We start from the raw sequence: 23,915 nt of genomic DNA, 5'->3' as shown, positions 1-23,915 counted from the left end.
GATGATAACCTTTTTTTTTAATTTCAATTCGAACATGTGAGCAATCTTGCTCATCAGGGATATCGTGTGTACAGGTTCACAAACATTGGGTGCTGGAAAGAGGTGCCTGCTAAGATAAGATAACCAATTTCGCTGTGCTGTCATAATATGGGAAGCTGTGGAAAATACTCGTTCTACACTCTTAGAAATGAACTTCACCGCATTGCACGCTCCTAGCCAACCATCATCTCGAATGATATCCTTATGTGCTCTGATTTGCTGAAAACGGGAGGCGTACGCCATTTTTGTGACAATTATGAACCACATAAGTGTCACAGAAAAGGCGTACGCCTACCGTTTTGAACAAATCAGGGCACAAAGCGATATCATTCGAGATACTGGTTGGCTAAAAGCGTGCTACGCGGTGAAGTTCATTTTTAAGAGTGTATACACTCTTAAAAATGAACTTCACAACATAGCACGCTCCTAGCCAACCACCGTCCCGAATGACAACGTTCTCGCCCCTGATTTGTTGAAAACGGGAGGAGGAGCCTATTTTGTGCCCATTATGCACAGCACAAAATAGGCTCCTCCTCCCGTTTTCAACAAATCAGGGGCGAGAACGTTGTCATTCGGGGTGATGGTTGGCTAGTAGCGTGCTATGTGGTGAAGTTCATTTTTAAGAGTGTACTTCTGCTGAAGCTGCCGGGTGACGGGTGACCGCGGAGAGCTTTCATGTATTATTATTTTCGAAATGAAGGAGAAAGGTAGCCCCGTTTATACATGCCGAATATTCAACAATATTATTTCGCTCTTGACCACAGGTGAGGTGCGTGTGTGCAAAGGGCGCGTGGGCAGAAACCAGTGGGTTGAAATAAAAAATACCACCGGAGCACCCAGACGATTCAAATTCCAATTCCATCCCCATTCCATTCCCAGGACAGTTCCCGCCATTCAATTCCAATTCCATTCCAGGCTCTGATAAATCTGGAATGATTTCGGAATCATTCCAACTCCGAAGTGGCAACTCCGCAACCCTGGTAGACGCACAGTATTAGATGCAGATCGCGTACTGTGACCCCCCCCCCCCCCCCCCACACACACACAAACATTATACAAGGTGTCCGGCGAAAATTCCGTGGCTGAATAATTCGTCAACAGGTGGCGCTATCGAAGGAATTTCGTTTTGGTAAAGATCCTTGGGACATCGTCCATGCACTGAGAAGTGAGCGGCTCATTTGCATACGCTTGCTAATTAGATAAGCATCTTAACTTTTAAGTTTTACTTCGCACGCTTATGGAACCTCTGTTTTACGCATCGGGCCCTTCAGCGAAAATTATTGCAGGAAAAAGACCGCATCGACACTTAGTGATTTTTTCGAGTAATTAATCGTTGGGTGACGATCCAAAGGACGATCCAAAGGACGATCAGTGGGTGACGGAAGATAAGGAAGCATTTTTAGCCGCAGGTTTCGCCGGACACCCTGTATATACCGGGTGTTTCAGTTAAATCCCCGGGCTAAATAATTCGCGAACGGGTGCACCAATCCACGAACTTTCTTTTTTACAAGTATCTGTCCGATACCACCTACAAGCTGCACACCGTGTGAATGAGTGGGAGGCGCTCATTATTAAAATAAAAATGCAAATGAGTTTCGTCAAAAAGCGTAACTTCTGAAGCAGGGCGCTGTCGGCATTAAAATGGGTACTACCCCTTTTGGGACCTTCAGTGGACGCCTTTTAGAGAAAAATCTGCCACCGAAGCGGGTCATTTGTTGCAGTAATTAATTGGTTTCGGTTTACGTATTTTTGTCGCGGCTGGTCGCGGCGACCCGCGGTGCACCCGTTCGCGAATTATTTAGCCCGGGGATTTAACTGAAACACCCGGTATATTGCTGATATGACAATCGACACGAAAAGGCGTACGCCTCCTTCTCTCTTCGAATCACAAGCGATATCCCAATCATCCAGTGGCCGACCGGATGAACTATACTATCCCCATCAGTAACGACGCACCCGCGTGTGTGATATCTCATTTGCGTGTTTGTATGCCTCATCTCTTTCATCGTCATTCCACTCATATATTATCCCACTTGTACTGAGGTATGGTACCGCAATTGTTGCGATGAATCACCTCATCCAATCATCATTCATGTAGTAGTAGTTGTTGTTCCAATCACCCGGTGTAGCAGCGCGTGATGTGGTGAAGCTCTGTTTTTAGAGTGTTTCCGTTTCTTGAAACGGAAATATCCCCCCCCCCCAAATATAAACCTATATCCCCCCCCCCCCCCAAGCGTGCGACGACGCAGTTATGATTTTCCAAGCTGACGTTCGCCAAGTTTTAATTTCCAGGTAAGAATGCTTTCTGCAACTATTTTCTAAGAACGGCGGTACGGCGGAACAACTCCTCTTTTTTTTTTTTTTTTCCTGGAGAAAGCTGTGATGAGAAGTCGTTCTGAATAGAGCCCTGCACGGGCCCGGGCCCGACCCGCGGGCCGGGCCGGGCTTGTTATTGGCTGTCTGCTCCGGGCCGGGTCGAGCCCGGGCCGACAAAATACGCCAGCACCGCGGGCCGGGCCGGGCCCGGGCCGACAACTATGTTCCCGAGAGTCAGGCCCGGCCGGGCCACGCAGCTAGCTAATTCCGCATAATGGAGATGCATTAGTTCATATCATCATGCACTTGCGTCATTCCTGTGCATATTTTGCAAAGACAAGCAAAGGATACTGCTGTAGCAGTGCAGCACCTTCATCCACATCGCTGGTCTGGTCATCCACATCGCTACTGGTGCGAGGCACCATCTCACGAGCACAATCATTAAACCACCAGTTGGGCTCTCGCCACTAACCGAACAGGTTGTCGTTATTTAGAGCTCCCAACATTGATTCTGTCGAATGCAGTGATGGAGTCAGCAGTCCAGGCCAGTGGTTGGGACGCTGGAGACTTGGTGGTGAGGAACTGCTCCAATGGGCGAAGGATCTGAGCGCAATGCGGGATGAAGCGGCGATAAAAATTCGCTAATCCCAGGAATTTGCGGAGCTGGCTTAGAGATGTTGGCCGGGGAAACTCTGCGATTGCCTTGACTTTTGATGGGAGTGGTGTGAGGCCATCCGCAGAAATCCTATGACCCAGAAAGTCCAAGGAGGAGACGCCAAATTCGCTCTTGCTGGCGTTAATAATAATTCCGTACTCGGAGAGACGAGAGAAAAGCTTGTGCAGATGGATGATGTGCTCCTCTTCGGAGTGACTGGCCACGAGGATGTCATCGATGTATGCAAAAACAAATGGCAAACCTCTGGTGACGGAATCTATGAAGCGCTGGAATGATTGAGCGGCATTCCGTAACCCGAAGGGCATCCTTGGGAATTCGAACAAGCCAAACGGTGTTGTTATGGCTGTTTTTGGGATGTCGGCTTCCGCAACGGGTATCTGGTGGTAAGCGCGCACCAAATCAAGCTTCGAGAAAATCGTCGCGCCGTGAAGGAATGCCGTGAAATCATGGACATGAGGGATGGGATACTGATCGGGGATGGTAACCCGATTAAGCGCTCTATAGTCCCCACATGGCCGCCAGTCACCGGTTTTCTTTGGGACCATGTGGAGAGCAGAGGCCCAGCTGCTTGATGATGGACGAATAATGCCCATTTCCAACATGTGGTCAAATTCGTCCTTCGCAATTTTCAGCTTCTCCGGCGGTAGTCTACGGGGGCGGCAGAAGACGGGAGGACCTTTTGTCTCGATGTGGTGGACCACACTGTGCGGGACAGGCTTCGACCAATCTGGTGGGCGCGTGAGTTGAGGGAACTCCTTGAGGACGGCAAGGTAGGGATTACCGTCAGCTTGAAAGACTGACACGCCCAGAGACTGATGGGACGATCGTATGCCGGAGACAGTGAGGCTGGTGGCAGAGTCAATGAGTCGGTGGTTGCGCATATCGACGAGCAGCTGATGGTTATTAAGAAAGTCTGCGCCGAGAATGGGGTGAGAGACAGCCGCAACCAGGAAGAGCCAACGGAACACACGGCGGAGACCCAGGTTCAACGTGAGGGAGCGTTGACCGTACACGGGGATCTTAGATCCGTTAACAGCGGTGAGGTGGAAGAGAGGTGGCTGTCGTCGTTCGTTTCCGCTCGCTGGCAATACGCTCACCTCCGCGCCGGTGTCCACAAGGAAGCGGCGGGCTGATGTTTTGTCCCGTATATAAAATAGGCGACTGGACTGGGAGGATGGACCATTGGTCGCCATCAATGGCCCGCGGGCGGGTTTCCCTGCTGCCAAGAACATGGTAGTAGGCAATGACGGGCCTCGGCGCCAAACTTGCGATGGTACCAGCAAATCGTCGTCGCCAGGCTTCCGTCGCGGTCTCTGCTATTCGAGCGGCTGGGAGAATAGCGCCGTGGACTCCGACTGAAACGGCGGCGACGGTAGGGTTGACGAGTTTGCTGCGGTGGAGCATGTGATGCTGCAATTAGAGAGGCAAGCGCGCGGAACTCGCGGCAAAGCTCTTCTAATTGCGGAGAGCCAGAAGGGCTTGCCGCTGCAGACGGTGTTGGAAGAACGGGGTGTTGTGGTGCAGCGGTGGCAGCGATGGACGGGGTGGCGACCTCAACAACCGCATCTGCGAGCGTAGCCAGCTGGTCGAGTGACATGTTCGCTGCTGTTGCCAGAACCATTTGAACGTTCTGTGGCAGACGTTGTAAAAATAGTTCACGGAGAAGAACGTCGTCCATGGTAGCGGAATTGTCGCCAAGCAGCTGCCGCATTCGGCGAAGTAGCTGTGTGGGGCGGCGGTCTCCCAGCTCTTCAGCGGATAGCAGTTGTTGAAGGCGGGACCGGCTGGAGGAGGTGGTGCGTTGCAGGAGGGCTTGCTTGAGCTGGTCGTAAGGTGTGGTTGGCGAGGGGTTGGCGAGGACGTCGTACACCTCATCGGCCGCAGTTGGGGTGAGGGCGGAGGTGACGTGGTAAAATTTCGTCAGTTGTGATGTTACGCCAGCGAGATGAAATTGCGCCTCCGCTTGGATAAACCACACGGCCGGGTTGCGGTCAAAAAATTGTGGTAACTTGACAGCCACTGCCGATAAGGATGGGTTCGATGGAGGCGGCGGGTGGGCTTGATGGTCGACGGACATGGCGGTTAAGGACGATGTTCGATCCTTACGTTCGACGTTCGGGTCACCAATGTTGGGAGCTCTAAATAACGACAACCTGTTCGGTTAGTGGCGAGAGCCCAACTGGTGGTTTAATGATTGTGCTCGTGAGATGGTGCCTCGCACCAGTAGCGATGTGGATGACCAGACCAGCGATGTGGATGAAGGTGCTGCACTGCTACACTGCATTATGGATGTGATTCGACCCTCTAGAACATTCTTAAAGCCACTTTACGTTGCTCCTCACTGCTCACGTATTTCATAATCACTTTGGCAAAGCTTGGTGAGAGGGGTAGGGACTGGGAGAAGCAGTTTGTCGACAGCATCCTCTACCTCCGCAAAATCTTGACAGTGTAACGATAACGCCCATGCCCGCGTGCGTTCTGGATTTAATTTGGTCTCGTGCGGTTACGGTGTTAAACCGCCATCACTTGTATGTTTATCTTCTCTCCTTATAAATTTACTTATAAATTTGTTTGATAATCGCCAGAAACGCGTACGTCGCGGCTGGAAATACTAGGCCGGGATCTACTCGCCGGGTCACCGGGCCGGGCCGGGCCGGGCTCTATAGTCACTGGGTCACCGGGGCGGGCCGCATAAAAATATGAAGGTCCGGGCCCGGGTCGGGCCGGGCCATTTTTCGATGCGCCCGGGCCGGGTCGGGCCCGGAAAAGTCGGCCCGTGCAGGGCTCTAGTTCTGAACTCGAGATGGATATTTTATGGAAATTTCATATGCCCGTGAAATTACGCGCCTTTCGGAAAGAACCGAGAGTTTGTTAGTGTACTGTTGATGATCAACATAGCTGAAGATTCATCTACACTCTTAAAAATGAACTTCACCGCATAGCACGCTCCTGGCCAGCCATAATCTCGAATGATATCGTTATCTGCCCTGATTTGTTCAAAACGGGAGGCGTACGCCTTTTTTGTGACAATTGTGAACAGTATAAGTGTCACAAAAAAGGCGTACGCCTCCCGTTTTCAACAAATCAGGGCAGATAACGATATCATTCGAGACTGTGGTTGGCTAGTAGCGTGCTATGCGGTGAAATTCATTTTTAAGAGTGTACTTCGTTTTAGTGCCCACACACCCGACACTGCGTTTCTTTTTTTTTTTTTTCGATTTTAAAGGCAAAATATCAACCAACCAACCAACAACCACATCACGTTGACTTCTATTTGCACCACAAGAGCTTTACACTCTCAAAAATAAAAAAAATAAAAAAGTGGAGCAGTTATACCTTTCAGGATGTAATATTTGTCGCATATGTTGTGCCTAAAAGGTTGCAAAGTCGACCTGCTACCTCACTCTCTCCCACGAATGATAGGGTTACCACTTCTGATTCGGTTTGTGAGGGGGGCGTACGCCTTTTTGTAGCAATTTGGATATATGATAATTGCGTTTACCACCCTTTTACACCCTTTATCAGGCGCTACATTGACCTAGGTAGTAATTATAGAAGTTACCACCTTTTCCTACCCTTTTTTCTGAGAGTGTAGAGCTTGCAGAAGCAACGATCCACATCATGTTGCCAAGTTTTCTGTATTCAAGACTTTCTATGTTACGGTCAGCATGTGCATATACACTGTAGAAACAGAACTTCACCGCATAGCACGCTGTGCGCCAACCATTGCCGCGAATGATATGGTTATCGCTTCTGATTCGAAGAGAGAGGTGGGCGTACGCCTTTTTTGGCAATTGGGATATACGCAATTTGCCACAAAAAGGCGTACGCCCCGCTCTCTCTTTGAATCAGAAGCGATTACCCTATCATTCTTGGCAATGGCTGGAGCACTGGGTGCTATGCGGTGAAGTTCTCTTTTTAGAGTGTACACCAAAAGCGTAGCCAGGAACGTTTTTCTGAACCCCAAGTTGGGGTGGGGAGAGATGAACGTGACGTATAGAAAAAAGGAGGAAACTGGCTCATCAATGTCACCGTGCATGAAGCACATTGACATAGTGATAACTAGGTGTTGAGCAATGTGCTGATCTCTTGAGCGCTTCATCGAATCCCCAGAGCTAGCAAAACCTGAAGAAATTGTAGAAAATCCAGTCAACCGGTTAGGAGGGCAAGAGCCTCAGGACGAGATATTTCCAAAAGAGTTTGTTCTTGTTCTGAAAGAACAACAATTCTTTCATCCTTTCACTTGTACGTTGTACTTCTTCCACAAGGAACAATCCTTTCTGGAAGAAATACGATCCTCCAGAAGAAGAATAGTCTCAGAGCCGAGGAAGAACATAACTGAGCTGCAGAGAATAGGGACTGTTCTTCTTCTGTTCTGTTCTTCTTCGGACGAGAGCGGCTCTAGTCCTGAGGCTCTTCCCTGAAGAAATGGTGACGTCCATTCATGGTCTACAACATTTCGGGTAGGGGTCTACACCTCTCGCTACACTCTTAAAAATGAACTTCACCGCATAGCACGCTCCTAGCCAACCAACATCTCAAATGATATCGTTATCTGCCCTGATTTGTCGAAAACGGGAGGCGTACGCCTTTTTTGTGACACTTATGCTGTTCATAATTGTCACAAAAAGGCGTACGCCTCCCGTTTTCGACAAATGAGGGCAGATAACGATATCATTTGAGATTATGGTTGGCTAGGAGCGTGCTATGCGGTGAAGTTCATTTTTAAGAGTGTACTTCCCTCATATACGTACACATGCACATAAGCATCATGTATACAAGAGGCCTGTACTGTCCATCTTCACGACCTTGCTTATCACGTCCTCTAACGAAGACCTGCAGAGAACAGTCCGTGAGATTCTCTTTTTGGGTTCTGTCCAACACACGCGCCACAGGATTTATTTTATTTTCTGGGACCTCCACAAACGAGCCACGTAGGCGGAGGAACGTTGTTTCTTTTCAGATTTCTTGTAGGTGGCGCACCAACTCAGCACACCTAGCGCTTTCATCCATCAATCGCGAAGAGACCGGGCCTCTCAATCTAAACATCTTGGAGCTCTCTCGCTCCATCCCGAGCGCTGGCATCTGAACGGTGAGTGCTCACGCCGCGGGCTGTTTATTCAAAAACACTCTGCGCGTGCGATGACAAAGAAACCCCTTCATTGTCCCTCCCGTCTACTTCACCCTCCCTTTCTGCTGTCCTGGCATTCAATAGAGCGGGATGCAATAGACTCTTCCGTCAGCGATCGGAGCGCCTCCCTGGCGTCGTGGTTAGGAGGATGTTGGAGGAAGCAGCGGCGCGCGAACTCTAGTCGGAGTCCGGCTCCCTTGAGCGTTGGTTGCGGATAAGTCTCGCTGGAATCATTGAAGAAGGATTGCTCGTGTCATGAACCCCTGAGTCAGGTATGTCGCACTGAAGTTCTCGGACACGACGAGTGGCGCGCTGTTTCGTGGTGTGATTTGAGGGATGGCGATAGGATGAGGTAGGAGGGATAGTGCGACGCAGTTATTGCGTTGTTATGGAGGTGGGATCTGGATCCTGGTATTTTCCTGTCTGATACTGAAGGATGTCCCTTTGAACCGTTACCTATTTTACTCGTTTTTTTTTTATTTATTCTTTTTTTTTTTTACGTGAGCTTCAGGTAATGGGCACGGAATGAGGTTAGTTTTTATTATCTAACGTACTTTAACAGCTCTACGGCAAATACCTCGGCAGGATACTCCTCTCCATAGCAGGCTATACAGAACGTGAAGTGATCCGTGATCTTCAGATGCGTAAACCGGGTAAATACGCTTGCCCGGTTCTGGGGAAGTTGATGGGTATCTTCCGCACTTACCATCTGCTAAGAAACGTTTCCGTTAAAAATGACAGTTCCCGAGCCGAAGAATGGCGTGCTATGTGCATATTTTTACAATATGTTATAGAATCCTAGGTGCGTGCCTATAAATTGTGCTCAGAAAATTCCACGTATGCTTTCGACAAAACTGATTTTATGACCCACAATGAAATATATGCTATGTGATATACGGAGCTACAAGTTAGTTCAAACAATCCACCAACACTGTAAAAACGTAAAAAGAAAAGTGTCGTAAATTGAGAAATAAATCATCTGCCAAAATGATAATAAATATCGGTTATTTTTATTACTATCATCGTCGATGTTATTGTCTGTGTTCGCGCACAATTCCTCAATATTTTCATCCCCAGTATATTGCAGTTGTACACAGACTACCGCCCACAATGTACTCACGAGGTATCGCACAAGGCGCCATATCTAAATTGACATAATTTCTCAGAATATCAGTAGCTGCTACAAACTGACCCATTGCCAACATTGAACAAAATCGAACGGCGTTCCTATCACTCGGTTTGTAACCTGCTCTTCTTATTGCTACACTGTGTTCACGTGACTCGTGTTCTGGAGCTCCCAAACTTCAGAAACATTCCCCTAATACATCAGTGCTTCAATTACTCGATTAACGCACAAACTCGTATGTACGTTGACGAATTGATATGTACTTCGGAGCACGTTCAATCCGATGCGTCTGGCAAGGCAAGATGTGGAGCGTCCTGTGGATTGCAAGAGGCTTGGAAGCTCGCGAGCTGTATTGGTCTGGACGTTGAAGAATCGATAGAGAGGCTGATGGTATGGAGGCTTCAGGTGGGTGCAGGTCGAGATATACTGCACTGAGCAGTTTGTGTTCGCGGTGTACGTAGGTCTGGGAACGGAATGGTGCTCGAGTGAAGGATATTCGTTTCGATTCCACATGTTTGGGTCAATATGAGATGCATAGGGTTTGAAAGACCAAGCTAATATGTCGATATACGATTCACTCCTTGTATAGTTTTGAAATTAGTTGTTGTTTATGCGTTATGTCATTCTGTAGTTCGAATATTGTTACAACATGTTGCTCACAGTTTTGCAACGACGTGTCCTTGGAAAAATACTCTATACGCGAAATAAGTGAGTGACATCCTACGTCCCTGGAAATAAGTCGTGTCAAGTTACAATACATATGTGCGGGTTTTCTTAGAGTGATGCCTGTGTCACAAACCAACGCGCATCGTACTATGCTTTATACTTGCAAATTGTTTCGGACAAGAATTTAATGTGGTGCCCAACCTATAGTCAGGTTCGACGTAAAGTCTGCAAAGTGTATTTATAGAGTTGCTTGACGATTATGATTAAACGTATCTTACTGCTGCACCGTAACATTGGGCAGGAATGACATAAACAAACAAACAAACAATTTCCTTTTTCTTTCAAACTGTTCAATTTACTTGATTTGTGGCTGTGTATTACATACATAACGTAATGATAACAATGCTAATACTATACTACTAATAATAATATATAATAACTAATAATACTAATAATAACACTTCTGTCGATAACGTACATCCCACGTTGTCCTTAGTCTAATCACTGACTTTTATGCCTTTGTGCGCTGAAATCTGATCATGAGGACTTCATGTCAACCAAGGACTTGGATGTAGTATCGCTATTCGCCCCATCACCTCATATCATATATCTCGTGCTAACTATCGTGTCCTCGGGTGCTTCCTCGTTCATCGTTTCTACATATATTTGCTGCCGTATCAATAGCATTCGTGCGAGCACATCAATATTGTTTCGAGTCTGCATATATTCCCAGTTGCACGGAGCCAATACATTTAAACGGATGAAGCGAGGGTACGGGGTACTCAGTCCCCCGAGTGTTTCTTCTTTTTCGTAGTCTCTACCCGCTATCTACACTTTGGCGTTGTAAAACACGAATACATTTGTGTCGACATAAAGCTCCCATATCGATCGACTGTCTGCGAAACTTTCCGATTCTGTGGAATATTTACATACGCTACAGTCAATAGTACATTTTCGTTTCCAATATGAAGAGAGGAAAAAGAATGGAACGCAATATGAGACTCGTAATGGGCTTCCGTTGGATAATTTTCTTGAGATCCTTCCACGTCCCGCCCGGGCACCTTAGGGAAATTCTAATTATGCCCGGTCTTCGGACTTTTTCTCTCCCGCGCTTTATTGACATCGGTGGTTCATTAGTGAGGTTGGAGTGTGGTCTGCCGCCTCACGTATGCCCGCTTTCGTAAGCGTCTCTATACTGTACCCTCCAGGGGTACCTTTTCAAAACAAGCTACGACTCGTTAAGTGTTATAGATTTCCATTGTCATGAGGCAGTCGTCCTGAAGGGTACTTTGCGCCCGTGTACGCTGCCCGTTGCGAAGTAAGCTGAAGAACGTGTAATTCATTGGTGGATAAGGGAGTGGAAGAGCGTCCTTTTGTTCTTCACCGTGACCAGCCGCGACAAAAATATGTAAACCGAAACCAATTAATTACTGCAACAAATGACCCGCCTCTGTGGCAGATTTTTTCCTAAAAGTTGTCCACTGAAGGTCCCAAAAGGGGTAGTACTCGTGTTAATGCCGACGGCGCCCTGCTTTAGAAGTTATGTTTTTTACGAAACTCATTTGAATTGTTATTTAAATAATGAGCGACTCTCACTCATTCACACGGTGCGCACCTTGTATGTGGTATCGGACAGACACTTGTAAAAAAGAAAGTTCTTCGATTGGTGCACCCGTTCCCGAATTATTTAGCCCGGGGATTTAACTGAGACACCCTGTATATATGGGGAGCAGGACGTTCCATTGATGCGTAAAAATGTTGAACAACGGCCGCTTCCCCTTTCGTCTTCCTTCCCGCCCCGAGGAGAAGCGATCGGTCGCTTTTGTGCTCACCAGGTGTTACGGGTCTCACACAGGATGGAGTATACGGCTGCGTGGATAAGTACCTATACACGAAGAGGGGAGAGATTTTGGCGCCAAGCTTCGAACCCCATCTGTCGTTTAGGCTAACACGTGAGAGAGGTGTGTTCGAAGATGTTCCGTTGCTCTCTCACATAAAGAAAAACTCATAATGCCCCGAGCATAACCTTATAGAATGTGAGCTCTACGCAACGGAGTGGCGGTTACTCCGTGCTCACTTGAGTATACTGTCAGCAGGAACCCGTCTAATACCCTTGTCACACGGCAAATTGAATGTCATTCCCAGCGAATGACATTCGTTCCGTGTCATATACGATGAAACCAAATGGCAATACATGCGAATTGCATTCGCCCAGTGAATGAGTTCGGGGAACTCATTCATTTTTCCCTCTCGTAACGACTGCGTATACCGTCGCAGTAGAGAGGTAGCAAAAACAGCAACGATAAACCGTTTGAAGAAATCAAAGACGAATGAAAAGTTGCACTCCAATATTCTATCAGGAATTTTAGAACTTTTGACGCGAAGGAAGGAGGGCTTAACACTGATTTTCGGAGAACTACACTCATTCCCAGCCGCCATGTTGCCAAATCCTTTGCTTGTGATACTTAGCCAACTATAAGTGTCGGCGAAAACGCAACGATTTTGTAAAATAATCTAATGTTTTCCTAGTTTCGAACTAATGTATACCTAAATTTTTACCTCTTGGGGTATAAACGGCTTGTCCCAGGGCCAATACATTTTGAGGTATAAACGCTGTACCTTCCTCAAGGTATACTATCTTTATACCTCCCTGAAGGTATATTATTTGCACCTCAGGGTATAAACATATACCTCCTAGATGGTATATTTTGAAGACCTTGTGGTATAATTGCGGAAAACGGTAATATTCGATTTATTTCAGCTTCATACCTGAGTGGCGGCTTCCCAGCCCAGCTTTGCCCCAAACTAAAAAAAGAAGCGGAGACGCTCGCGCACAAACTCACAAAGCATGGACGTGAATCGGAGAGGAAAGAAATGAAGTAACAATTAGCATCAACTTGGAAATCAAGAAGCAACACCACAAACATTAGGAAAAATATTTCCAGGAGCAGTCGTGTTGGCATTTGCTGGAGAACAGATACATAAACAACACAACACACTCCGTCTACGCATGGTGGAGACCATCCTTCGCCCGGAAAGCAACTTAACTAGTGAGGACGTGTAGACTTAGTTATTTTGGGAGCAAATAATAGGCTTCTAGATGTGACCATATACCCAACCTAATTAGAATGCTACTGTATTACCGACCATGTTTTTTTAATTAACTTACTGTTTAACTGAAATATCGTCCCCGTCACAAATTAATGTAATCCCACACGTTGAGGAAGAAAAGGTATGCAAAACGCTGAAGGTATAACTGTAATAGTGAAGTACCTTATTATACCATCAGCTGCCGTGGGAGCCTCAGTGATCTATACCTCACACATGGTTTAAACAGGGTATAGACAGTGGTAATGAGGTATAGATGTGGTACCTTAGATCTGATTTATACCTTTTTTATACCTTTTACATACCCTTTCTTCTAACAGTGTATAATGCTTCATATGTTTGGCCCTGGTGTCTTATAGTTATCGACAGTGACATCAGTTGCGAATGGCATTCTGTTTCTTCGTGGAGCTCGATGCAAGACAAACGAATGACATTCGTTGCGACTGTCATTCGCTGGGGAAGCCATTCAGTTTGCCCTTTGACAGAGGTATATGGCTGCAATTATAGTCCCTTCTAAGAACCTTGTGCAACATTGTCGAAGTATTGAAATGTTTCTGGAGTTCCTGGTGACTGCCGGTTTGCTCCAGACGCTCTGGTTTCATACTCTGTTTATCAAAGACCCACAGACGCTTCTTTTGGTGTTTTTTTTTAATCTTTTTCTCTTCGTTTTCTCCTCCTTTTGTTCGGTATAGCACAGCTAACCGAGGACACCTCAATTGTTCCGTGATCGACTCGAGTACTTACCTCATTTCACTTCATCCCCTCATCCCCTCTGTTACATATGCAATGGAGTTAGGGCCCTGCTCCACAGCGATGACACACCTCATGCCACAGTAGTCGTATATCTGTTGTTGTTGATAGCATAATGTACTGGTCGCAAAGTCTTAATGTGGTATCCAGATGAGGAGAACCAACGAAAATACTGAAATGCCTGCGCTATAAGTCGACTCCGTCTAACCAACTCGCTTCTGTGGGAGGGTTGATTAAATACTGATAGTTGATGAGAATGCGCCAGCGGTGGGTTTCGGAACTACACCTTGCGACTTCCGGTCAGATGTTCCTTTGTTGTTGTTTCACAACATCGGCTTTTATTACGGTGCTATCCATGCCGTTTTCACCGCTCTCGGTTTGGTGCCAAAACGACATCCGGTTTCGCAGCAAACACGCTCTGCGCCAACCACTGTGCCGATTGATACAGTCATCGCTTCTGATTTGAGGAGAGAGAGGGTCGCATACGCCTTTTTGTGGCAATTCAAATTGCCACAAAAAGGCGTACGCCTCCCGTTTTCAACAAATCAGGAAAGCGAAAGATATAATTCTGCATGACGGCTGGTTCTGAGCGTCCGATAGTCGCGGAAGGACCGGAAGTCTTCGTGGCAACCGGAAGCTGTGGCGGGGGCTTGTTTATGTTTACCCGAAAGTGTCATATATAGCAGCCCTTTCGTTTCTTTCCTTTCTTTTTCTTTTTTTCTGAATAAACATATCCCACCCCCTCTCGTCCACATGCATATATATATAGTCATGCAGGGAAACACTGGACCACAAACGCATAATCAACAACTTTCTTTCTTACATCGCTGCCAGTTACTCTCAACTTCACACAGATGAACACACTGGTGGTGGGCGGTATATTTCTCGAGTAAATTGTAAATTGAATTGAGGTACGCAACTGGGCGTTTTTACGGTACGTTGTGTTCGTCCTCTACGTTTCATTGCCTCAGATACTGCTACGTGGGGAGTGGTGGTTGGACATTTGGGTAGCTTCCGAAGAAGCATACACAAGATGCCAACCTGCGAACCCTAACTACCGCGCAAAACAGTCAGATCTCCTCTTTATGCCTCCGATTTTCGACGTTTCACTTCACCGACCATGTCTGGTTGTCGTAAGCAATAGATAGGTTGCCGTAAGGTTGACCCACAGGAGCGTCGTTCGATTCACGGCGCTCTCCCGTTTTTCCGACGACGGCCAAAATCTCAATATTTCCTGTCGTAGGGCGACTCTGACACATAATCAACACAACGCACGGTGAATAGTTTCCGTAAGGGGGTACCCTGTTGCATTGCTTTGCACGTTGCAGGCCTAGCTCTGCACACATTGTGGATCGCGTTCCGGAAAGCACGCGTCGTCAACCTTCATAGCTCTTTGTCATCCTCATCAACCTTCAACTCATCTACACATTCTGACTATACAGTCGTGATGCCGGTTTCCGAGTGACACCTGATACGACAGCCACCGATTTCGGCGTGCTCCGGGCGCTATTATTCCGTGCCTTTTGTGCGGTAGAGATTAAACACCGTTCAGTCTCTCCCAACGCCACCGGATTCTTTGGGGGCTATTACGGATGCATAGACCCTGATTCACAAACGCTAGTTACATGAGCTGATATTTCCTGACCTAGTCTTTACGTGATTCATCAGCATTAACTCCTCGTTTAGCCCGCTGCGCTAACTGACCATGGAAAACGGAGTGACGTTACTGGATGACTGGTACAGCTCGACGGGCGGTCTTCGTCATGCATAAGATGAGTGATAGTCACTCCGTCTTGTATTTCGAGTAATTAATTCGGCCGCGGTTCTTCAAACTCTTAGCGCTACTTGTGGCATGACACTTGAACGGACGTCGACATCGGTGCTACTTAGAGTTAATTTTCGCTGCGTCTCAAAACAGGAAGATGATTCATGGCCGCGTTAGAATAGGTCCTTGTTTCTCACGGAACCTAAACATGCCGTACATTGGCGCGACGCATCATGTTTTGACTGACAATATAGAGATCGTAGATCATGGCGATTCCGTGCCGAACCTTCTACAGATACCGGGAGAACTGGTTTTTCACGTTGAATTTACGTCTTGACGCTACTGTTTGGTGTGGGGATAAATAAAATTTGTTAATTGTTAATTACCAGTTTATTTACCTAATAAATACTATTAATTTACTAAATTAAATATCACTAAAGTAAGTTCTACGCCTAACACCGCACGGACGTCTTTGACAGAAAGAGGCCACATAATATTTTGTACATTTGGCCCTGGCCTCGGTGAATTTTATCGTCTCTCTATTAGTGGGCTGCATATTTGCAGCGAGTCGATTTGCGAGTCTTATTTATTTATCTCTTTAAGACTAGGAGCCCTCCTGGGCCGAAGCAGGTGGTATAGACACGACAGAAGCACAAATAGCTAGCAGCGCGCGCACAAGTCTTGGCTACCAGACACGGTCTGCAATACGTTGTGCAATATCATTGTGCTATGCTCTAAAAAAATCCTGCCATTGTAAATCTCAGAGGATAAGAGCTGAGAGGAACGTTATTGTCCTGAATTATATGTCTCTCTTTACTTGCTTGATTTCCTTGTTCTTGTTTTAGTTTCAGCTTTGCTAGTTTCAGTTGCCTAACGTTATGGTTAGCTCAGTCTTTCAAAGGGTCTGTATCGCTAGTGCAGTTTCACCTGGACGTTAAGAACGCAGACGATTTGCTTTCAGCCATCTGTCATTGCCTTGGGCCCGAGGCCCGGCCTTAGCGACTTTTTGTCTCCGGTTTCCACACTGTCTGTATACAGTGAAATGAAAGCTTAAATAAATAAATTTTTGCCAAGACAATTGCGTTATACATTTATTTCTTTTTTTTTTCTTTTTTTTTATTTGAAGCCATCATCAGGCCTTATGGCTATTGTGAAACTTCACTGTAACTTACGTGTAGATGCTGCAAAAAAAAATCATCAAAACAGAACGTCGCAGTTCCTGAAATCAACAAGACAGACGAACGGTGTGCTCACTTCCGGTCTCCGCGTTTTACAGTGACGATATGATATGCCGCACCTGGGGCGGATGTCACGAAGGAGTGTGTCTGAGATAAAGGCGATTGAGGACTGTTTTCATTCGTAATACCGTTGAGTTTATGTTATCGGAAAGTTTTGGAATTGGAAATGTGTCTTGCAGAGCGTCATACGAAAGCACGCAATGCCGTTTTTCAGCTTTCGTTTGAATTCGGACGGTCACTTTAAAGAAGGCAGCCGCGATGGTCAAATGAAATTCTGCTCCCTCCGCGATTCTGAAAGATGGCTACATCTCGTTTTACAGCTGCGCTGTACGCGACGGTGATGGTCAGCGAAAATTTCTATGGTATAGAGAACCACTTTTCCCCTTTGATTCTGCAAGCCATTCTGAGAGCCTGTTAGCCATGTTTTAGATAATGTTTTTGAAGCGTGATCCCACAGTACTGTTGTTGGGGAGACGACGTCCTACCATCGTGACTGGAGCACCCTTCCGCTTTCCTAAAGCCACAGTGTCTATGCAGACATGGACTTTGCTTCCAAACAGCGACGTCCCGTCAGAAAGCCTTCCAGCCATCCATCACTTATGAAACCCTCCTTTGAGCTAAGCCTCTCTGAAGCTATGGGCCTCCTCGAAGTCAGTGATTGGAAAGGAAAGCAGGATCGTATCGATGCATAAGGGCAACCTCCATGGAGAGAATTTTTTGCAACGAAGTTCGCGCGGCAGACTGCCGCTCGCGTTCCGACGCCAGTTGTTCGCTGGCACCAGCTCCACGAGACGAAAAACCAGCGGACGGCGTCGGGAAGTCATGCTGTGATGTCACTGTTGCCAGAGCACAAGGTGAAAGCTTAGTGAAATCAGTTGCTCGAAAAAATGCATTTAATGTCACAAATTTTGCAACTAAATCTCACAACTGTCTGAAAAGATGCGTCCAGTAATGTACCGAAAGGCATATTAACTACTGCGAAAGGAAAACATGTTTCTTGGCAGAGAATGCCCCACATTCTAGCGATGCAGTTGGCGAAACAGCGAGCAGACGACAGCATCCAGTTGCAAGAAGAGGACGATGACGATGATTCACGAGAGCAGACGATCACGTGCAGACGATCTGGCGTAGATTCGTAGCGGAAGAGCGCTTTGATTGGTACATCTGCAGTTGACGCTTCCTGAATCGCAGACGCTGGGCGAAAATATCTGGCCCATGCAGATCGGCGGTGGACGCTCACATTTTTGACGCCTCGCGCAGGGCGTCCGACGCTGAGCGAAGTTCGCAGCCTTTTCGCTGTACATTCGCTCCATGGAGGTTGCCCTTAACGAGTACATATAGAGTACGTCGCCTTTTACGTCGTCGTCTTCGTCGTCACCTTGGCTCCCCAGCCCAATATAATGGGCACCGTCACACACTGCTTTTTCTTCCGGCAGTTATTTGAGGGATACTTACCTCATTTACACTATTTGGTATAGAACTGGACTCACGCTGTGGCATTTATGCCTTTGTGCACTGACATTATGTGGTCATGAGGGCTTCATGTCATACCAAGGACTTGGATGTAGTATCATTATTCACCCAGTCCCTCTTCCTTTCATACCTCTTACACTCTAAAAAAAAAGGGTGTGAAAAGGTGGTAACTTCTATAGTTACCACCTATGTCAACATAGCGTCTGATAAAGGGTGGTAAAAGCAGTTATCATATATCCAAATTGCTACAAAAAGGCGTACGCTCCCCTCGCTCACCAAATCAGAAGCGGTAGCCTTATCATTCGTAGGTAGCAGGTAGAACGTTGCAACCTTTTAGGCACAACATATGCGACAACTATTACCTCCTAAAAGGTGTAACTGCTCGACCCTTTTTTCTGAGAGTGTACAAACCAGAGTGCGCTGGAGTAGCGAGCCACAAATTGAGTGGTAACAACTTTATTTTGGCATTGGAGTGAGTGGTAGATTTACTCGTTCGTTGCCACTTCGTGTGTTTGTTGTTATTGTTGTTGCTGCCATATGACATGCCACGGCCTAAAAGTAAAGCTCCCTTTTTTTGGACACCACAGTTCTTGTGTTCTGTGATATCCAGGCAGAGAAATAATGCACGGTGGTAAAACAATTCTTAACCTGACTACACTCACGTTGGAACGTGGTACTTCCGTCGCTTTTCGTACCCGTACACTTGTGCATGTCCCGCTTATCCGTAAACACGCACACACATAAATGGGATGATGATGTGGTGGGTCATTTTTCGCCGTTATGGCGGTACACTGCCCTATTGCGCTTGTGGAAGGGATGAGAAAGTGATGATGATGGAAAGGTGTCCTATTAGAGTTCGTCCATTAACCCAGTGCTGGAGAGGAACTCAGCAACAGCTCGTAGGCCTTGCATCAGATGTGAGGGGTCCGACCATGGCCCGAGAATTTTGGCTAAGTCGAACTGGCGTTGATCGCCGCGTTGGAAAGCAGTTTCCATGAGGGCACGCTCGCGATCGTACTGTCCGCAGACCAGGAGGACGTGATGGAGGTCACCGCGCACACCACACGTAGAACAGAGGCTGGACGCGCCGACACCAGGAGGTACTTGAAAGCCGGTGTAAAACCCACATTAAGTCTCATGCGGTGGAAGACTGTGGTAAAGGAACGCGGCATTCAGCGGGGGAGAGTAAGGGACAATGTGGGGTCAACGGAGTAAAGCAGAGAGTGGGTGGTGATGTCACGTTGCCATTGAGACTGCATCATGGGGCCAGTGAGGCTTGAGACGAGGTAACGGCGATCCCCCCGAGACAAGATGATGGGGACACGCCGGATGTACTGGTGCGCGCCTGCGGCTGTTCGATCTGCGTCCTCGTTTCCGCTGGTGCCACATGACCCGGGATCCACTGGAAGACGATAGAGTGGACCTGTGCGCTTGCTTTCTTGTATACTTGTAGAAATTCAATGACCACAGGACTGAGGAAGGGGCGAAGTCCCATAGTGCTTATCCGTAGCAATGTGCTCAGGGTACAAATATCTGATAGGGACGTTCGACGACATCCTTCAAGTTGTGCCCAAGGATATTTTAAACACTTTGCATGCCCCACAGATTCACTAATGAGCTTTATGTGGCTATCTCTTCTAGGAGATTTGTCATTGAACCAGTCGGTCAACAGGACGGTCTCATATATTGACTCTCTTTTAATTAAAGCTTTGCCAGTGTGATTTGAAACTTAGAGCGTTCAAAGGCTGTTGCAGAAATAATGTCCTCCGCTTAGCTGCGCGGCACTCACTGAAGTTGTGCACTTTTTAGCATTTCCCCATTACATACATATAAGTATAATGCGCAGTTCCGACCTTATAGTGCATATGTCCCTTTTAAATCCCCATCATTTATTCACCGGTATTACCTGCAGAGTAACTTTGTACCGGGTATCACCGTTGCCCAGATTATTAATTCATGTCACGTTAAGTCTTTCATCCTCTTAACCCACGGCTCTATATACCTCGCCTGTTTATCTTTTATTTTCTCTTTCTGACTCGTGTTTGCACGATCTCCCAACAGAAGGGAACCGTTGCTGTTTTTTATCGTTCAGTTCACGACTAAATCTAAGGACATTTCCGAGTGAGATAGCGGGTTTTATCCAGGGTTCGCCGAATGGACCCAGTTTAAAAAAACCCACCCGGGTTTTTTTGGGTCCACCCGGGCTGAAAAACCCAATAAAGCCCACACGCGGGTGAAATACAGAAACGAAGGAAAAAAAAAGAAAAGAAGGAAAAGGGACGACTGCTTCGGAGATTCCTTTACCGTAAATTCGACAGCGGCAAACAATTATTTCTTCCAGAAACATGAAAAATAGGTGGAGAACGGCTGTTGCGTATCATATGCAGCAGTTCGAAAAAAAAATCCCAGCACCCGAAAAACCCACCCAAAAAACCCGAAAAAACCCACTGGGGCGGGCTTTTTTAAAAAAACCCGGGTTTTTCCGAACCCTGGTTTTATCCTACACCCTCTGCTGGAGCGCTGATAAATCTTTCATTGTTAACCGCGAAATGGGGACTGGCTCTTTTTTAGTATTTTCTGCGCTTCTTGTCTGGCAGCGCGGCTCAGTGGCTCATGAATTTTAATAAGAGCTCGTGTCAAGCTAGCAGTCTCCTCCGCAGAGTCCCTTCGCTCGGATGTGTTATTTAAACAGTTATTTCGAGGTGAAAAGCGAGAAAAATGAGACGCGCGAAAATATGACATTCGGACATTTTAATCACCATTTGTGGGTGTTTCGTTCGCCAGCAGCGAAATGAATCGCGCCTTCGCGCAATTTTGTCATATTATTATATTTCACTGCGCTTACATACTGCAATAATCTGAATGTGCATGCGATAGGAATATGCAATATGAACGACATTGCTGCTTGCCATTATATTGCCTATTTTGAACAATTTATTGTTTGGTCAAGGCGTTTTACTAAGGCGCCTCCTAATTAATTGGTAATTGACAAAACCTCGGAGTAGCGGGGGAGTTGGTTAGCACGTTAGCACACTCTAAAAACGGCTTATTGGCGTCTTCAGGTGCCACGCCGTTTTATGTTTCTGTTGTAAACAATGGCAAGGTTAAGAAGGGACCGACTGCACGGTAACTTAAAAAGAAACACCACAGCTGCAATTGGGAATGGAAATCGATGGGATAAGTAAGAATACTTTCAGCAAACGAAGATTTACAGGGACAGTACAAGCCTCCTCCTTGATTTTTTTTTTTTTTGCATGTTAGCGCCGCGAAGCAACTGTGGCTATGAACGGCGTACAGATGTGGACAGATGGAAAGAGGACAGCAGGAAGGAGTGGGGTGGGGGGGGGGGGGGCTCTTCCTTCAGTACCTAGTTAATCGTCATCGTAGTTGTTGTTCCGCGGTGAATTTTCCGTTTTGGTAGGACTGATATCACGCGTTCTTCTCAAAGCCTAGCACTCGCAAGAGGTTTTTGAATTACACGACATTCGAATGAGTGAGTCGGGTTTACGTCAGAGCGTGACAATGTGGCCAATCGGGTGGCTAATGACGTGACGTCAGCCTGTGCCCATAGCAATACGAATCTTCAGTGGCTGGCAAACGAGAGCTCTTCCTAGGACAGGACCAGGACGCGCCTTCAAGATCTCGCTACTTCGCCATTTCTGTCTTCTGTAGGTCTTGTTGGGGCACTGAAATGAAGAACCAACTTGTTTTCAAATCAAAGTCCGTGTTTCAGTTAATATAATGCGAGCAAAATTAGTTCACACAGCGCTACCGCTTAGTAGAAAAACGCAATGAAAACAAAGCCGTCTTTGGCGGCGACGAATGGATCATCAGGAAGCTAAGATTGGCGGCATCCAATCAGACAGCAGAAGAAGAAGCGCATGCCTGTCGCGTGCCTGCGGATTTGGAAGGGATCCGGCCGTAGTGTTGTGTACATGCCCGGCACGACGCGCATTGCTGCATCTTTCAATACCAATGCAGATATTGCCCTTGTGCTCCGCACGGGGCCCTCCGTCGCTCAAGTCACCCGCATCGCGCAATGCGTCGTGGGAAATGGTTTGCATTCGTGCTTGCCTGCCTGTTGCTCGAAGGAAGGAGGGAAAACCGAAACCGTTTGCGCTCTTCTCCTTCTGTCTGACTTGTGAAAACTAAATCCCAAGGTGCAGTGGGGCATTCGCAACACGGCGCTCTTTGGCGGGCCATCCATGCAATTTCTGAAATCGTCTATTTATTGAATTGTGGCCCACAACAGTAATCACAAATGTTCTAGTGACAACAATAGTATATTCGCGTCCTTCGGACAGCGACACCAGTTCGCTTCGTAGTCGCACTATGTTATTCGCCGGAACTGCTCCATGGCGTGGCACGCGCAGCATGGGCTAAAAGCACCGATGCACGAGCTGAAGCTGAAGCGACGTTCACTGCTTTGTACCGAGGCAAGAAAGAGTCCGGTATAATTCTGATTGTAGCTTCATAACGGAATCAAAGTAAGCGCAACATTAACACAGCGTGTAACGTAATTTGAAGAGAACTTGTGCAAGCATTTTAGTGCCCCTTTAAGTGGTGGAGGCGCAGTTCAGCTAAAAATAGTTAACATGCTGGCTCGCAATACACTAAGCGCATTCTTTTCACTTGCACTGGACTGCACTACCTTGGATTCCACGCAAGACGGGTTTTCGGGAGCTGCACTTTCTAGCTGAAAGGAACTTTATTAGTAATGCCTTTCTTTTCAACAGGAAAGTGCAGCACGCAAATAACCCAGTTCAGATCTGGTGCAGGAGGTGCAAGCGAAAAGAATGCACCTACTGCCTCACGAACTAAGCAAGATATGGAACAATACTAAATGCCATTTTCTTAACCCTTGGTAATTATTCGAATCGTGGGCGACTGTTCCTCTTCGAACATATCATGCGTCCTTCTTTAAACCTTACCTCTTCATTTATTTCACGCCCTCACGTGAGGCCCCATCTCCAATATAGCATCACGACAGGCACACACAGCACTTTTCCCCAACCTTCACCGGTCATCCTCCATTGCTGTAGCCCGTCACGCGATCAGATGAAATTGAACGCAGAAGGCTATTCAATTCTCATCATCTGACCTTCTTTTCCCCACCGGACAGTTCCATCTTGCCATCGGTGACCATAATGTGCGTCAAAAGAAAAAATAAGAAGCGTGTGGAAAAAGAATAGATGGAATGAATGAAAGAATGGAGTACTGTGGTGCCACCTGTCCTCAGGTGACGGCACAGTGTCCATAAGCGAACAGAGCCGCCGCAGTGCGGCGATCAGTCTTTGTCGTCTGCATCTTTATGTAAGCCACGAAGATCTAGCAGAAGACGACTTTTCCGTGTCTCTCCAGGGAAACGGTTGGCAGCATCCATCTAAACGCGGTACCGTTCAGACTTCTTTGAGGTCTCTTTTCTTTTCCCGTTTTTTTCCCAGCCTGGAACATCACGAGAAAGTCACATCGCTTCTGTTATTTCACATCTCTGACACCTCGTAGGTACAGGAAGAAGAAGAAGAAGAAAGAAAGAAATGCTTTCTATTTGACGTCCCACGCAACGCGTTTTGTCTTCTGTTCTTCCTGCGTTGTTGTTTTGCAGAAACCGCGGTGCAAGGATGAGC

General features: G+C 47.0%; 2 protein-coding genes across 2 annotated transcripts in view; one reads left to right on the top strand and one right to left on the bottom strand.

The window, feature by feature from the left end:
* Window positions 1-3,346: 3,346 nt before the first annotated feature.
* Window positions 3,347-5,192, bottom strand: LOC135397718 (uncharacterized). Its single transcript, XM_064629324.1, has one exon. It carries the CDS (start codon window positions 5,106-5,108, stop codon window positions 4,224-4,226), a length of 885 nt encoding a protein of 294 aa, XP_064485394.1. The 5' UTR covers window positions 5,109-5,192; the 3' UTR covers window positions 3,347-4,223.
* A 3,157-nt stretch (window positions 5,193-8,349) lies between these two features.
* LOC135396387 (uncharacterized) overlaps window positions 8,350-23,915 on the top strand; it is an 85,501-nt gene continuing 69,935 nt past the window's right edge. The window contains exon 1 of the mRNA XM_064627328.1: window positions 8,350-8,434. The gene's annotated coding sequence lies outside the window, so the exon portion shown is untranslated. The remainder of the gene's footprint in view (window positions 8,435-23,915) is intronic.

This window comes from Ornithodoros turicata, chromosome 6, assembly GCF_037126465.1.
Source record: "Ornithodoros turicata isolate Travis chromosome 6, ASM3712646v1, whole genome shotgun sequence".
NCBI lineage: Eukaryota > Metazoa > Arthropoda > Arachnida > Ixodida > Argasidae > Ornithodoros > Ornithodoros turicata.
This window is presented reverse-complemented; position numbering and strand designations above follow the sequence as displayed.